The 16991-nt window shown below is 44.9% G+C and overlaps 3 protein-coding genes across 5 annotated transcripts; all 3 read right to left on the reverse strand.

The window, feature by feature from the left end:
- Positions 1 to 418: 418 nt before the first annotated feature.
- On the reverse strand, positions 419 to 5939 carry LOC120708981 (probable UDP-N-acetylglucosamine--peptide N-acetylglucosaminyltransferase SPINDLY). Of its 3 annotated transcripts, none has more exons than XM_039994456.1 (12): positions 5690 to 5939; positions 5171 to 5244; positions 5025 to 5089; positions 4744 to 4836; positions 4570 to 4671; positions 4295 to 4459; positions 4096 to 4184; positions 3909 to 4027; positions 3439 to 3620; positions 1870 to 2154; positions 1613 to 1760; positions 419 to 1160 (listed from the first exon to the last, which is right to left on the reverse strand). In XM_039994456.1, the coding sequence occupies exons 1-12, from the start codon at positions 5860 to 5862 to the stop codon at positions 820 to 822; spliced, it is 1836 nt and encodes a 611-aa protein (XP_039850390.1). In that variant the 5' UTR covers positions 5863 to 5939; the 3' UTR covers positions 419 to 819. The 3 variants fall into 3 exon arrangements, with proteins under 3 accessions (XP_039850390.1, XP_039850391.1, XP_039850389.1); XM_039994457.1 differs by having other exon boundaries at positions 3909 to 4030; positions 5025 to 5083; positions 5690 to 5938; XM_039994455.1 differs by having other exon boundaries at positions 3909 to 4030; positions 5690 to 5917.
- A 1822-nt stretch (positions 5940 to 7761) lies between these two features.
- Positions 7762 to 10321, reverse strand: LOC120708982. Its single transcript, XM_039994458.1, has 3 exons — positions 9207 to 10321; positions 8917 to 9093; positions 7762 to 8812 (listed from the first exon to the last, which is right to left on the reverse strand). Exons 1-3 carry the CDS (start codon positions 10149 to 10151, stop codon positions 8189 to 8191), a joined length of 1746 nt encoding a protein of 581 aa, XP_039850392.1. The 5' UTR covers positions 10152 to 10321; the 3' UTR covers positions 7762 to 8188.
- A 4772-nt stretch (positions 10322 to 15093) lies between these two features.
- Positions 15094 to 16967, reverse strand: LOC120710294 (putative FBD-associated F-box protein At5g53640). The gene is made up of 3 exons (XM_039995928.1): positions 15957 to 16967; positions 15669 to 15848; positions 15094 to 15544 (listed from the first exon to the last, which is right to left on the reverse strand). The coding sequence occupies exons 1-3, from the start codon at positions 16965 to 16967 to the stop codon at positions 15218 to 15220; spliced, it is 1518 nt and encodes a 505-aa protein (XP_039851862.1). The 3' UTR covers positions 15094 to 15217.
- Between the last annotated feature and the right edge of the window lie 24 nt (positions 16968 to 16991).

A 16991-nucleotide genomic window follows, 5' to 3' on the forward strand; every position in this document is an offset into this window, starting at 1 on the left:
GCACAGTTCAAAAACGGTATTTTCACTAAGCACCTATTGGAAGACTTGTCCTACGGAACCTTTTTTTTTTTTGAGATTATGTCCTACGGAACCTTGGTGGTTAAGGATTTGACTTTTCAATATGTGCAGCGCGAGCATGGTTTTTTGTCTAGGGTTTAGGTTTCCATTGTCACCAAATTAATTTCATAAAAATGCAACTATTTTCACCAAACTATTTATGTTGCCATGTATGAACTACAATGACTTTTACAAATGTAACAACATTCTGATGAGACCCACCCGACAACATGACATCCAGTTTCACAAACCTACAAAAACCTTTTTTGAAAGAAACCTACAAAAACCTGACATTCGCGAATTAAGACGCCCATTCAATCCCAAAATTGCACCCAGCGAGTTTCACGCGCGGAATCAGAAGTTGCTACTGAAACAATGGATCTTACTTCTTTACCATGCATGCTCAACTTATTCGGAGTTATATACAGCGGCAGTGGGAATTCACATACACGAAACTTTACTACACACAAACTTCAAAATCTGGGGTTTCCTGGACTGATGATATTCTAATACATCCAGCAACTTTGAGCCAGTGGCCCTATGCACCTCTTGATTGGCACAGTAAGGGCAGCACCTCGGTCAAATGAACGGCAGTCTTGGAAGGTACATTTCTGAAATTTCCCTGGACTTGTGAGCAATCCAAAGCCACCAAGTACCATATCCGAGTTGGCCCTTGCGACACTTCAGATTTGATGACTGTATTTCCTTGTTTCTGAACTCTGAAGCTCCAGTGGAAGATCATTTTTTTTGTCTTCTCTTGTTCTACTGTTTCTTCGACATAGCAAGGACTTTCAACAGGTTTGATTTGGCTGCATCAAGCAGGGGATCAGATTGCAGAGCTTTCTCAAAACAGCTTCTAGCATCCTCCCAACGGCCCTCCGCGACAAATACAAGCCCCAGGTTGTTGTTGGCTGGTGCATATCCAGGACACAGTTCCAATGACCTTAATAACATCTTTCTTGCAAATTCATAGTTCCTATGCTGCCGATAAAGAATTCCAAGATTAGAGAAGATTGCATGCAGCTGCTGAGTTGATGATAGCACCATTGCGCGCTTATATACAGTTTCAGAAGATGGATCATCTGAGAGCTGCAATGCAATACCTGTGAAAACAGGAAGTTATTCTCGGATTCTGATCGTACAGTACACAAGAGTCAAGAACACAAAACTAAACAGGCACCAAACTAATTGTATGGTTATGACGTTATGTACTAGTTTCTTCATTCAGATGAAAGGTTTAGGTAATTCCTGTAACGAATTAGATGAATGCTAATTAGAAGGTACTGGGACTGAACAAGACTAACATATTAAAAAGTCACTTTTAGACATTCCAAGTTGGCAAAACAAAACATATAACAACTCTCCTAGCAAACAAAAGGAACCATATTTACAGAAATAGTTGACATATCGATATTTTAATAATAATCAAACCCTAGTGCAAGAAAAAAAAAAGGTAAATTAGTTTTGTGTGCGCTCAAGGGCCTTAGCATCACATTTTTTACTTTTACTAATTATTGAATCTAGGAAAAAGAACTAAACAGAGCCCATAACTTACCAAGATTGGACCAAGCATAGCTGCAATCTGGGGAACGAGCTAAGGCAGCTTTAAGAAAATTTACAGATCTGCTAAACCGGGTCATGCAAATATTGTACAAGCCAAGTTGATGCCATTGAACAGCATCATCTGGGTCCTCTTGGATTGCCTGTAATAGGATTTCAAAATAATTATTTTTATTTCATTACTTCCCAATTTTGCCAATTCTGATTGAAGTAAAGACTTCAGTTCTGACAAAAAGTTCGCAAATACATCACCTGTTTAAGCGTATAGAGAGCTCGCTCTTCTGCATCGTTAAGATTGATGTGCTCCGTATCATAGGCAGCTGCAATTTCATGTTGTGCCCTGTGGGCCATTGCCAACCCAGCCCATGCAATTGGGGCATCAACTGCTGAAGGGTCACCTTCTTTTAGAACTGTTGCCATTTCAGTTGCAGCCCAGAGAAGTTGATCATCAGAACACTGTGACCTTACAGCATCTCTGATCCGGTGAACTGCAATAGCATACCGAGCAGGCATATGATTGGGTTCCAATTTTGCTGCCTGCCAAGCATAAGCGAATACAAAAAGAAATAAGAAAGTTTCACAGATTTATTTTTCCCTCTATGGTAGGGCCTTCATCACCTGCCTTACAGTGAATGCAAAATTGTTGGGCAGATTTATCAGTAAAGAGGAAAGTAATGAGCAGTACTATATATAGTCAGTTATGGCCAGTGGCGAGGCTGAAACAAAAACAAAAATTTATAGTGTTATACAAGCAGTTTTCAAGCTAATTGGCCATAATGTTCACTTTTAGTTATAAGCATATAGTTGTGTTGCTACAAAGACACCTAAGACTGGTTTAACCTGGATTAACCAGTTGTGTGGGTCAAGTACCAAATATAGCAAATAATCTTACTACAACAAGTCTAGACCATCAAGGCTTCCTGTGTTAGCATGCAGACCAGCTCCCTCAATAGGCCACAGTTCCTATGGCCACATTGGCTACAGATTCTGACTGAATTACATCACTGTACTGAGAGTAGCTTTTGCTGTGCAGAGTTTATTAAATGGCACAGTACAATATGGATAGTGGGCCGACATAAATACAGAACCTTATAACATGATATTAACTATTGTCAAATATATACAGTTTATGTAGTTCTAAAAATAAATGAAAATCCATTTCCTAAAGATCCAATTTGTGAACTAGCAAAAGAGATGTCTGCCAGGTTAAGTACCAATATCTGGTGACCGTGCCATTGGAATAATTGTTTTAAATCATACAAACCATCATGGAAAATAAGTGTCTCGTGCCGAAAAAGTTTTGAACTAAATACCAATCACCAGCGAAGTAGTGGGCTGACCACAAGTGTCATTCGGTCACTGATCAGCTTTTGAAAAATATGCATACACTTTCTGTTAATACTTAATAGCACTAGGGGTGCCAATGGGTGACCCTTAGGGGCACCTCCAACCCTCTTTAGTTCAAAATTTTGCACTAATCCCCAAAATGATATTCCATTTTGAAAAACTAGTACAATATTTTGAACTAAAGAGGGTTGGAGGTGCCCCTAAGGGTCACCCATTGGCACCCCTAAATAGCACAATCTTCAAAATGCCAGCCTTTGGGAAGAACCAAAGGTCTAAAACTATGAATTAGAGGGTGTTTCTCCAAGTGAATTAAAAGTGGGACACAGCAATGAATCCTCATTAATCAGTTACAGGTCAGAAAGTTAGATAACTTATTGTGTTAATAAATTAATATTATCATTTTTTTGTGACAGCTAGCAATACATGTCTGGATAACAACGCCAATAAAAGGAGAACTGAAATAACAGTTCTTACCTGCTCCAAGCACCTCTTTGAATTCCTATGCTCACCAGCCATATAATATGCATTTGCAAGATTAACCCAAACTGATGCAGCTTTAGGATCAGCCTTCACTGCTGCAAGTAAGCACTCTTTTGCAACAGCTAAGGCTTCTTTCTGATGCAGGTAAGGACCTACACTGACATTACCCCCAGCCCCTGAATTGTAACAGTGAATGAGACAGAAGCCAAAAGCAACTACCACTCATGAAATATCTGTGGTTTTTAAACTTTATTTTTGGAGGACAAAACAACTTTCTGGACTTATTTTTAATATAAATAAAAAAGAAAATTGATTGATATAATGCCTCCAACCATAAGGTACGTGTGCTTAATTATTTGGTGCCACCATTTTGAATAGAGCAACACAACATAGGGATAATCATGCATTTATGATATGGTAGGAAACAATAGGTATAGAATAGTATGGCAAACAAGTGTATGTACCTGCAGACAAAGATCCATATTTACAGAGAAGAAGAGCTGCATAGTTCACCAGAGCAGCTGGGTGGTTTTGATCTTTTAGAAGAAGCTCTTGAAAGCACTTTGCAGATAGCTCTAGATCCCCACTGGAAGTTGATAAAGATATTACAGTCTGAAGTAAGGAAATGACAACTGAAATGGTAGTTCAAACCTTTGAATGTACGCAACACCAAGATTCGCAAGGGAGTCCAAGTAGTCTGGAGCGACGGCCGTGAGAGAAGATAGAACTGAGATAGCACTCTGGACACGCACAAAACATCAGCAACTAGTTCTTCAATGACATCTCATTTTAGCCACAGACACTTCTGCATGATCAATGGAAAGAAATATAATAAGTTCAGTGCTCATACCTGTATTTGACCACCTCGAAGAAGAACTAAACCTAGGATATTCCAAACAGCTGCTTGCCTGTGATCTGACTCAACTGAACTCTTCAACTTAACAAGGATCTCATCTACCTCACTAGTTTCAAGCTCTTCATCAAAACTATCGCCCATGCTTGCTTGCAGAATGCACTGCATGAGGTATACAGTCAAGAGGGAGTAGAACAATTTTATTAGATAGGCACACAAAACGAAAGTAAAAACTAGAGACAATGCGGATTTTGTTTATTAAGCTAATGAACCTGTGCATGGTGTATCCTCACTGATGAGAGTAAATCAGGCCTCCGCACTTCTTCTTCATCTTGTAACAATATTTCAGTCGACTTTTCATATGATGCTATTGCCTGAAAGGTTTCTGCAGCTGCTTGAGCTTTATGCAAATCCTAAACAACTTCAATCTTTGAAGAGAAATTTACCTTCTGTGCCTGACCAAGCCTTTGATACATCAACCCCAACATAAAATGGGCATGAGCATTCTTAGGCATTTTCCGGGCCACATGAACCAAAGCCTGAACAAAGGAACGTTAGGCTCTCAACCACATTTCCATTGAATGTACCAGTACCACAAATCAAGATAAGGTGACACGACATCACAGTTCATACAGCATGAAATGGTATTCGCTATTCGATTACAATGCCATTTAGCTATAGCATGTAAGACTCATTATCCGGAACAGCATCAAAACCACGAACTCACAGCTTTCAGGTTGCTAACTTTCTCCTCACGTGGAGCAGAAACCCCTTGGCAGTGTTGATCTGCATCTGTTCATGAAGAGCTGTAAGTAATCAATTCACAGCAGGAAATCATCCTTCCACTTCATTGAATGTTGACTATCATGTCACCTTCACATTCAACAGTATCAGAATCCTTCGTTGCAGTCACATTTTTTGCCAAACCACCCTCTTCATTGCCACTCCTGAAAGTATGATCACCAGCTGTCATTGTCTAAGAACTCAACAGAGAACTGCTGGCTTGTAAATTCGTAAAAATTTAAAACGATTTGGATACTAAGCCCCCTTATCCAAACAGAACCTTTACATGTTACTCCCATTCAAATAAGTGCCGACTATAAGGCTACTAAGCAAAGTTTAAAAAAATCATTAGTTGAACATATGCACGAAATTCCAGAACCATGGGGATAGCATATTGTTGAATTCATAACTATTGATCCCGAAAGTTTTTAGTTGCTGCATGAATTTTCCTGGCACTTCCATCAAGTTAGGGTTACGGCTCCTCCACGAGCATGATCCCGCGAGGACTAACGCCCAATTCCAAGTCATCGCGGTGCTTGCAGCTGGTCAACTGCACAGGTAGCAGGAAGCCCCGCACGTTTAGATCGAAGAGCGTCTTGGTAACCTTACCTCGTGGAGGAGTCGGCGGCGACCGCCGGAGCAGGGGCAACGGGCACGGCTATGGCGGCGGCGGGGTTGGTTCTGGGGGTCGGCGGGCGGTCCTCGCCGTCGCTCTCCGCCGGCTCGAAGTTGAGGTCGGCGAGCATCACCGGCCTCGGCGGCGGCGGGTGGGTCTCCGGCATCGTCTCCGTCCGGTCTCCGGTGGCTGGGTGTTCTCTGTGACTGAGCTCCGGATGCGGGTTCAGGCCTTCAGGGCACTGGCTGGTCCTTGACTACCTGCCGAAACGCAGACCAAGGAGCACGAGAGCTCTGCTGCGAGTTGGGCCGGATCACACCAGCAGCGCACCCGTTTCAATCGGGCCATGTTGGATTAGGCCCAGGCACTCGCACCTGGCTGCTTGTAAGGCTTCCTCCAACGGCGCCCTGGACAGCGCCCCCCACCCTACTTAGGGGGCTTTAGGGAGGGAGCGCTCCAACGGTTCCCCCATAGCTCCCCCTATATACGGGGGAGTTGAAACTCTCCCTATGTATGGGGTGAGTTCCAACTCTCCTTATATCTCTAATCACATCGTTTCTTCGCGATATTAATCTCGTTTGAGCCCCGTAACATGATGATAATGCGTATTATGACAGTACAAATACTGTATGATTTTTTTAAAATTCAAAAATGTTAAATAAATAGTTAGTTAATGAGTGATAGTATATAGGGGGAATAGATATGGGGGGAATGGTTGGAGAGAAGGAGTTATAGGGGGATGAATCTTTTGGAGGAAGGTAGTAAAATATAGTAAATAGTACGTTTGGGAGAGTTGGATGGGGGGAATGGTTGGAGAAAGCCTAAAGAGCAGCGGCTCGAGATGGGAAGAAGAACCCCATCATTGCTCGCCTCACTCAGTCCTCACCCGCGCGTTCTGATGTCTGAACCCCAATCCAAGGTGATCAGCTGAGAGCCTGAGACAGGAAAAAGCGAGGAGAGCGATGGCTCGGTACCTGCTTCTCAGTCCTCCTCCTTGCTTCCTCAGTCGCTGCTCATTGGTTCGATTGGCTTCTGTTCTAGATGTGTGCTGCAGCCTGCTCTGACTTGACCCAAGAAAATAGTAGAAAATGTCCCAACCTTTCTTGGTAAAATGGTAGATAAATCATGGCACTGACACGTCACATGCCATCGCTGATAGTATAATGAGGCCCTGTTTAGTTATCTTCAAAATTCCAAAATTTTACAAGATTCTCCATCACATCAAATCTTTCAACGCATGCATGAAGTATTAAATGTAGCTAAACAAAATAATCAATTATACAATTTGTCTATAATTTGCGAGATGAATCTTTTGAGCCTAATTAACTCATGACGGAATAATAATTACTAAATACAAATAAAAGTGATATAGTACTTTACACCCAAAAGTTTACCTATTTAAACAAGCCCTGAGAATCATAGCTGATCCAAATCAAACCCTCGCTCTGATGAATCATGGCCACTTGTGCAATTTTCTTTACATGACGTGATGACCAGAGTGTGTTTTTCAAAAAAAAAAAGACGTGATGACCAGAGCACCAAGTCGTTAATAGAATCACTTCACAAGACACGTCACCGCATGCTCAATGCTTCCGTGTGGCCCATCCCCCACACTGTTGGTGTGAATTAAGTTCAGTAGCCAACTGCTGCTTCGAGCTAAGAATTGCTTAAAGTCTTAAGCCACGAATTAAACTATCAACAGTCTTGTCATTCAGGAATGACCAGAGCTAAGCTGAAACCACATTGGAACATGAAGCATATATACAGATGACCAGCATAGTCAACTGCAGAGCACAATGCCATACAAGCAGGTAGAAGAGAAGAAACAAAACTACACAAAATACCATCAGGGCACATATTCCAGGCTTGATGCTGGTTAAAACTGCATGATACACGATATGCAAATAAATTTTGAGTTTCTTTCTTTTAGGTTAGGCGCAAGTCATATAACGCTCAGAGCCAAAAAGAATGAGCTCAAAAATCAGCAAGAAGGATAGCAGATATTGACAAGGCTTAGAACTGTTGCTGTTAACATGGTACAAACAATTGCTGCAGAAAGGGTGGCTTCAGTTAACTTTTATATTTCCTGCAGACCGAGATGAGTGATCCAAGTGAGAACTGCCAGAAATTGTTTTACAAGATTTCTTGTCCAGCTGTTGCACTGAATTCTGATCAACAAAGATAATAAAAACATACACTTTTCTTCTAGTCTAGAACCAAATGCCTAGGGGATACAGCTCCCTGGTCCTTCATGGTCTATGGACAGTATGCCAAACAAACAAGCATTTGACTTTCCTGTTCCACCATTCATAAATGGCCAAAATCATCATCTTAAATTGACAATGTCAATCATACTTTCACTCTTTCAATACTCTATTCAAGGGGTGCAAAAAATGTAGCTAGCATCTCCATACATGCACATATAGGATTCATATACCACTAGACAAGTTCTTACTTGCAATCTCATCTGGTACACTTCAACTGATGGCAAACTAAAGCACATCAGAATGCACTGGCTGAATTGCAGCAGGATCAGAGTCACCTAGAACTATCTGAGCATCTGGTGACGCTTTTTCAAAGTTCAATATTGTCTCTAGAAAATGGGATGTGTCCAATGGTTCTTCTCCAAATGCTTCCATGTAATTCCCCATACCCACAGGAGGAGGTACCAATAGCAGTTTCTGGAGAACAGTGGCCCTCCTCAACAGAAAGCTTACTAGTCGCATCTCAAAGTAATGGCCTTTGAACTTCATCAACTTTACAAATATAAGGTTATTTAAGCCATACAATGGCACATCTTCCTCAGATTGCTCATCTTCTGAAACATCTTCCTCAGATTGCTCATTCTCTGGCACATCTTCCTCAAATTGCTCATCCTTTGCCACATTTTCTTTAGGACGATCTTCCTCATAGACATTTGTATAGTATAGCATGTCCTTAAGAATATATTCTTCTGGAGGTTCTTCTAATAATATCTTTTCCTCAGCCTCGTATCCATCAGATAGCTCTTCATCCGGCACATCTTCCTCTTCATTTGAAGCATCATCCTCATATAGCTCTTCGTCTGGCTTATCTTCCTCTGCCACCTCCAAGATATCATGGCTGTTTGATGGGAGCTGCAGGTAGAAGTAGTTTGCAACTTTTCATTTAGAAGCAGTAGAAAGAGAATAACGAACAACAATGTAATAGTATTAATTGAATGCAATAATTTCAAATTGACCTGCACAAAGAGCCTCTCCAGCTGGGGACACCGGCAGCACCGGAGGAAAACATACATATATGCTAAATTGGTGTGGTCCATTTCTAGCATTATGAGCTGCAACTCTCTTAAGCTTGGAAGATAACTCAACTTGGTCAAACAAGTAGCTGATCCAAAACATTCCAACGCATAAACTCTCTACAAAACACAGTATGCAATATTAAAATAGAAACAGAATAAACAAAAAAAATGAAACACGTGTACACGACAATCCATATGAAATGAAGCAAGGAACATCATAGTGCACAGACCCGGAGTGCAATGCTGCAGATGGTGAGCACCGTGAGGCTAGCGAGGTCGGGAAGCGCCTGAATCCAGTGTCCGAGAGGATTGCAGTTTTGGCCCCTTAGACTGATGCAAAGATCGTCAAGCGAGGCTGTGGCTGCAATGTCGTAGGTGGGGAACCGGGCACTGCTGAAGCGGAAGGAGCGGAGGCCATGGGCCCTCCTGGCGTCAATGTGGGTGATTCCATTGCACTCCACGACGGTGACGCTCCTCAGGTGCGCCCCGGCGGGCATGAGGTTGATTGCCCCGACCCCCTTGCAGTTGCAGTGGCGGAGGTAAAGGGTCTTAAGACGAGAGCACGCCCAGAGAAGCATGTTAATGTCAACCCTGACGAGGTGGAGGTGGACGACCTCGAGGGCGGGGAAGGCGTCCAAGCAGAGGGGGAAGCCGAAGGAAACCCCGGCCAAGTGGCGGACGAAGAGACGCGCGAGGTGCGAACAACCCCGCGGGAAGTTGAGCGTTGAGATCAAGCTCATGAAGTGATTGGCGACATCGACGTGGAGGTCCTCGACGCCGCAGGCGGCGGCGTAGTCGATGAAGCACTGGGGAGCCCTGACGCGGGGTTCTGCGGGGCTCCTGCTCCGCTCTATGGTGAGGGAGAAGCGGTCGAGGCGCCGGAGGCCGCGGCGCCCGAGCGATAGGAGTGGCTCCTCCGTGTCGTCGCCGGGGCGGAGGAGGAGATCGAGGGAGGAGGGCGCGGGCCAGCGGCGCTCCCAGAGCGCGCGCCACCGCGTGGAGAGCGCCCCCGTGCGGATGGCCGACTTGAGCGGGAGCAGGGCCAGGATGCGCAGCCGCAGATCCTCCGGCAGCGCCGAGATGCGGTCCTCAGCCGTCGCCGCCGCATCGATTTCCTCCCCTTCCTCACCCGCCCGCCGCTTCTTCGAGCTGGACGCGCCGAGAAACTGCGCCATCGTAGAGCTACTCGCCGCCCCAACTCCTCGTTTCCTTCTCGGCTCTCCTCCACTCGAGATCAGCACATCCGCGGCCACCGGACGGTGCTCGTCTCGCGCGCCGGCTTGGCGGCTTCTACCGCGCCGCCGCTCACTCCACGCTCGCTTGCTGCCGCTTACGGGTTGGATCCGTGAGAGAGAGACCTTGAGGCCCACCTGGCCCATCAAACTGCCGTGCGCGTGTTATTCTTGGCCTGGCCCAACACTGAGATTATGGCGTGTTTTCTCTAGGCCCTTTTTCCATTTGCATTCTTTTTTTGTATTATATGCTCGTTTACAACAGAAACATGGTCTGTCCAACCTCTCTCATCGTTTAAAAAAAAAATGTTGCAGCACTCCATTGGTTATATATGGTGGCAATTAAAAGTGAGGATTGCATTTTTTTCTCTTAACCTGAAAACGAGTGTACGAGCTGCTTTGGATTGCAGAAATATAAAAACTGTTTGAAATAGGCAGCTTGTGACACTTACGAAATGTGACAAGCTGTAAGCATACGTCTACAAAGCAAAATTACTATAACCTTGGAGTGTTTGTTGGAGAAACCATAAACCAGAAAACAATTGCCAGATGCCAGATAAATTGCCGGGCTTCAAGGTGTTTAAGTCTTCTTACCTGCTTTGTACTTTTAGTAATGGAATGAACTGAAATGTGGTTCAGCATTTTTTTTTCTTCTACTTCTTATGTGGATCGGTTACCTAATATGTGGACATCCAGACACTGTAGTAAAGAATCCATATTGACCCATTTATCTGCTCTCATGTTGCTGCCGAGAGTGGAGATTGAGTTAACATACCAAAATTTTCCTTCATCCAAAAGCATGAAGTTTAGAGTAGAAATCAATTCGTGTGGGAGTCGGTGAAAATTCATGCATTCCGAACTAGGCGAAGGTGAGAGGGAGCAGGGCCAGAAGATCCTCGGGCAGCGTTGAGATGCGGTCCTCCTCCTCAGCCGCCGCCTTGGCTTGGCCTCTCCGCCACCACGCCGGCCCGCCGCTTCTTCTTCAAGCTCGAAGCGCCGGGCAGCAGCGGCGCCATTGCAGGACCCTACACTACACCTCGTCTCCGCCTCGGCACCCAGCAAGCCTGCATCCGGTTGTTCCGCACCCTCATCCGGCCGCTGCCGCCGCTTCGGTCAGCCTCCGCCATGGGGATGCATCGCCGCTGCAGGCCGCGCCGCGTCGCCGCCGGCCCCACACCTCGCTGTTCTGCTTCCTGGGGGGGCGGCCCGCATGCGCTATGCAGCAGGATGGGGAGCTGGCCCAGGCCCATATGAAGTCCCAATCCGGGAACTTTTTCATTTCTATATTTAAAAATATAAAAAATTTCAAAAATATATGGCTGTTTCGAAAAATTTCAAAAATGGGTGCCTGTCGCCCTGTGGGGAGGCGACAGGGGGTCTTGTCGCCCACTGGCCGGGCGACAGGACCTTTTTGTAAATTTTTTATTTACAAATAAGTCTTTGGAGGAGAACAGTCGCAGCGGGGGGCCTGTCGCCCAACCCACGGGCGACTGGGGGCCTGTCGCCCATCCCACGGGCGACAGGGGGCTACTGAATGGTAAACATCGCTACTGAATGGGTGGGCCATGATTGTTGCTCAAGGCTCTGCTCTTGGACTAGACACCGTCGCAAGACTGACCTTCAAGTCTTCCCTAGCAGGGCCCAGGCATCGGTACATGGGCAGCTTGAAGGACGCTGCATCGGTGTGGAATGAAAAGCAAAATGGGGGGGCACATGTTGTAGCTTTCTTGTGCTACAACATTTCTAGAAACTATGGACATAAAGATACTAGTGACACCGTTGCATTATACTTCTAGAAAAAAAATGTTCATCCATAGAACAGAGGGAAAATATACTTCTATGAACTACATTTCTAGAAAAAAAATGTTCATACATTTCTTATCACGTGCCGAAAATATATTCGCCGTGTTTGGCTACGGGTCAAATCAAGATTTCACAAAAAGACGAACTTCCGCATGGAGTACTAAATGTAGTCTATTTGCAAAATCTTTTCAGAGACGGATGTAACTTTTTGAGATGAATCTAATGACGGTAATTAATTGATGATTTGCTACAGTGATTCATCTTGCGATTACGGGGGGTTGTGGAGGTGGTTTTGTAATTAGACTTCATTTAATACTCTAAATTAGTGGTCAAAGGGCCAAAAAGTTTTCGTGAATTTTTTTCAGCCTTAACCAAACACGGCATAAATTTTCATATCTTTATTTTATTTATTTTTCTAGACATAACAAAAATTTATAAACTATGGACATAAAGATACTAGTGACACCTAAATCCGCAACAACTACATTTCGTATTACCCAACATGGGCGCAAAGACATCAACGGCCCCCTAGATCCTCGGTGCACGGAGGTACACTACACTATTCTAGGAAAGTTGTAGCACAAGAAAGCTACAGCATGTGCCCCCCTGCCCATGTACCGATGCGTGGGCCCTGCCAGGGAAGACTTGAAGGACGAGTCGATCTTGCGACGGTGCCCAGTCCAAGAGCAGAGCCCTGAGCACCAATCATGGCCCACCCATTCAGTAGCACATTCAGTAGCCCCTCCTGTCGCCCATGGGCTGGGCGATAGCCCCTGTCGCCCATTGGCCGGGCGACAGGCCTCCCTGCTGCTTCTGTTCTCCTCCCAGGGACCTATCTGTAAATAAAAAATTTACAGATAGGTCCTGTCGCCCGGCCATCGGGCGACAGGCCTCTGTCGCCCCCCACCGGGCGACAGGCACCCATTTTTGAAATTTTTCGAACCAGGCATATATTTTTGAAATTTTTTATATTTTTAAATATAGAAATGAAAAAGTTCCCCCAATCCGTAAGGTTCATTTGGGTGTTCGATAGGCCCGTCCGCATCTACTCACTCCACTCACCTTGATTGGGTATCCGGGCCCATTTCCCTCTCCTCAACTGAAGAAGGCCCAACTTCTGTTGCTTCTTTTCTTTCCCTATTATAAAAAGAGAAACTTCTACTGCTTCTAAGCATTGGAGTATTCATCGATCATAATCTAAGTATTGTAATGTAAATATGTAATCGAGCCTGGATGCTTTATAATCTGTTTAAAACTATATAAGTCCATTTTTCATAATAGTTATATATGTGCATCGTTCATGAGTCATTGAATCTTTCATAACACCAGTTCCTAAGTCCTAACAGTAGAGTCGATACATGGTCCAAAACAGGTAAAGTAACACTCCAAAAGAATATTGAGAAACTGCACGTGACAATATTCTGGGATTTAGCGGCGTTGTGCATTCAGTGGTAGGCGACGTTCCCGTCGACAGCGAGGCGCCTGTGGTGATTTCGTCAATCTTGGGGATTTGTCGGCTCAGTCTTCGAAGATGCTTATAAGGTTAGGGTTTGCGTACGTGTATTCATAGGGTGTAAGTGTGCGTACGTTATGAGTGTCGGAGTTGTACTGTGTGATCTCAAAAAAAAACACATAGCAGCAGCGAAGCATTCCTCAATCAACATGCTTCTGCATTAATTTTGCATTTCACATCTTTTGCTAAAAGGAACATGGCGGATAGAAAACAGATGCTCAACCAAAGCACCACGCGGCTCAGGATTACACATTGACGCCTAAAAGAATACTCTCTCCGTTCCAAAATGTAGGTCGTTTTGGCTTTTTTAGATTCATAGTGTTTGCTATGCATCTAAATATATTATATGTCTAGATACATAGCAAAATATATTAATTTAGAAAAGTCAAAACGATCTATATTTTTGAACGGAGGGAGTAGATTACATGGCTGATACCCATGATAGAATTGTGAATCCAGCATTCACTAGAAACATCAGGACATGAAAAGCAGAAATGCACCCAAACCCATGAACCATCTACAGTAACAGCTTATGTTCCCTGGTTCATATGAACCATGCACTATGCCGAAGAATCTGGTACCATGATACACAAGATAACTCTGTGATACCAATGCAATCGCAACGGATGAACAAATGCAGCACTAAACAAAGGCACCAGTGGTGACAATTATGATGTGCCCTAATAGGAAAAAAAACATTATTGAACAAAGATGAGCTTGACAAATAACAAGAAAACAGATAGGTATACAATGCAAAAAGGACATAAGAAGTATGGCTAAGATCCCCATCCCCACACAAACAACAAAAGCTCCAAGGGGTGGTTTTAGCATCACAATTCATCTATTTAGTGGCGGAAATTTAATATAATATCCCATCCAGTAAACCTTATTTCAAGTAGAAGTCACATTTTTCACTTCCGCCTATAGCAGGGAGATACAGAGCCATTACTCGATTGCATCCATAACCCCCAAAAAATTGTTACTAAGTTGCTTCTCTAGTTTGCAATCAAGGGATATCATGACAGTCACAACAGATAATTAAATTCATCAGCAGCAGCATCACACTTCATATATTAATCGGCTACTTTCGGAAACTAGTCACATATAAAAAAAATATGATGTGATCTGAACAAACCTACAAATCATACTCAAATAAGGGCAGAACTCCCTCAAAGGTAACAAACCAACAAGGAAAATAACCGACATCACACAACATCATCACTATTTCAGATACAGAGCGTAGTTCATCTCTATATTGAATTTTCAAAGATCATATGAAGCTGCTTCATAGGGATAACATTTCAAATACATGATGCAAGTGGTGTCAGCAAGGGTGCTGGGGTGCTGCAGGCCTGCAGCACTCCTTCAGCTCATGTGGGCTGAAACTAAATCTTTTAGTTCTCAAGTTCCCTATAAAACATGAAGTTAGCTTAACTACAAGAGGCACAGCACCCTTTTAGTCTGATTCTGGCTCCGCCCCTCGGTATCAGGACAGAAAAGTAAGCACATATTAAAATACCATGCATTTTAAATACTTAGTAGTAATAAATTCAAGAAAATAACGAGGAGACAATATTGGTTCTCATATATTATCAATAAGAGTTACATCCACAAGGATAATGCCCTGTTGGGCTGAAATAGCTACCCATAGCTCATAGAGCTCTGACTTGACTAGCCTCACATGATAAAGACCTCAGAAGGCAGAATGATATGGTTGAGTTGTAATGTCGTCAGACTCACTCAGGATTATCTTGCCATTGGCCAAAGCTGCTTTGAGAAGCAAAAGGTCTGCTTCTACACAGGGTAAATCTGGTGGAGTGACATTGGGAGAAACTATTAACAGTTTACGCAAGGAGCTAGCTTTCCTCAACAAAAAACTCACGAGCTGCACCTCACTGCGGCGCCAGTTGAAGTTCATGACCTTTACCATCAAAAGGTTATCTAAGTCATCCTCCGGTGGCTCTTCCCTCACCTCATCAATAGAACCTCCTTCCATGGGCTTATAACTAGATGCTGGGAGCTACAACGATGAAACATAATTGTTCAGAAGCATCATGGTTTGATAAGAACTCAGATGTAGATGAAATCAAAAGAGAGGATGATTATGAGGCAAACACATCTAGGAAGGCATTGAAGGTGTTAACCTGCACAAAGAGCCTCTCCAAATTAGGACATTGGAAGGTCTTGAAGAACACATAAAGGTCAGCTAGGTTGGAAGCTTCCATTCGTAACATGATTAGTTGTAGTTCTCTCAAATTGTGTAAGTTGATATTGGGCAGCAGGCCATTTGCTCCATCATCCGTCGATAGTAAGCGAGACGCCACCTAAAAAATAACAGGCGTGGTTAGGCAAAAAAAAAACTGTGATTTCGTTTCTTTTCGAAATCAAGCAACTTATAAGTTAGGTGATAGATTCAATAGGGAGAAAAATACCTCGAGGGCATTGCAACAGATGGTGAGAACATTGAGACCAGATAAATCCTTTGGGAGAGAATTACTCAACTTTTTGGTGTTGTGCAATTCTGCTACCGAGTCAGCAAACTGAATGTAAAGATCACCTAGAGCGGCGTCGCTAGGAAGGAAGAAGGGTGCGACGACGAAGTTGACACTGTAGCAGAAGGAGCGCAGGCTAGGCACAGGCACCAAGTTCAAACTGGCGCACCCCCGACAGTACGCGACGGTGACGGTCCTCAGGTTAGGCGGCATGACCAAGCTGCGTCTCTTCCTCGGCCGGTAGAAAAAACAGTCACAGTCGCAGGCACGCAGGTTGAGAGTGAGGAGGCTGGGGCACAGCGCCATCATGTTCTTGAAACCAACCTCGGTAATGGAGACCGAGTGGAGACGGATGACCTCGAGAGCGTGAAACGGCTGTGCGCCCTTGTAGTACAAGCTGGAGATGACGCCGATACGGCGGAGCGAGAGGCGCGCGAGGAGCGGGCTGGACAGCGGGAAGTTGAGCTTGCCCTCGACGCGCGTGCCATTCCGCACCTCGACGTGGAGGTCCTCGACGCGGCACTCGGCGGCGTAATCGGTGAAGCCCCGGAGCTCCGAGGTCTTGAGCTTGCAGTTGCTGACGACGAGGGAGAAGCGGTCGAGGCGGCGGCGCGGGCGCGGCTTGCGCGCCAGCGCGTCGAGCTCCCTCCGCGGGGCGTCGCGAGAGCTGAGGCGGACCTTGACGGAGGCGCGGTGCGGCCACCGGCTCTTCCAGAGGTCGCGCCACCCGCGGGCTAGCACCCCCGTTCGGATGGCGTCCTTGAAGGCGAGCCGCGTCAGGATGCGCTGCCGCAGCTCGTCCGGCAGCGCCGAGATGCGGTCCGTCGAACCGCATCCGCAATCCGCACCCACCGCTTCACGTCGGACCCCACGCTCATCCACCCTCTGCATCTTTGCTCCTCCTCCTCCTCCTCCGCCGCCGCCGCCGCCGCCGTCGTAGTCGATCGCCATTTCCCTCCCGTTTCCCAATCTCAC

The sequence above is a fragment of the Panicum virgatum genome, chromosome 5K, assembly GCF_016808335.1.
Source record: "Panicum virgatum strain AP13 chromosome 5K, P.virgatum_v5, whole genome shotgun sequence".
In the NCBI taxonomy this organism is placed as follows: Eukaryota; Viridiplantae; Streptophyta; class Magnoliopsida; order Poales; family Poaceae; genus Panicum; species Panicum virgatum.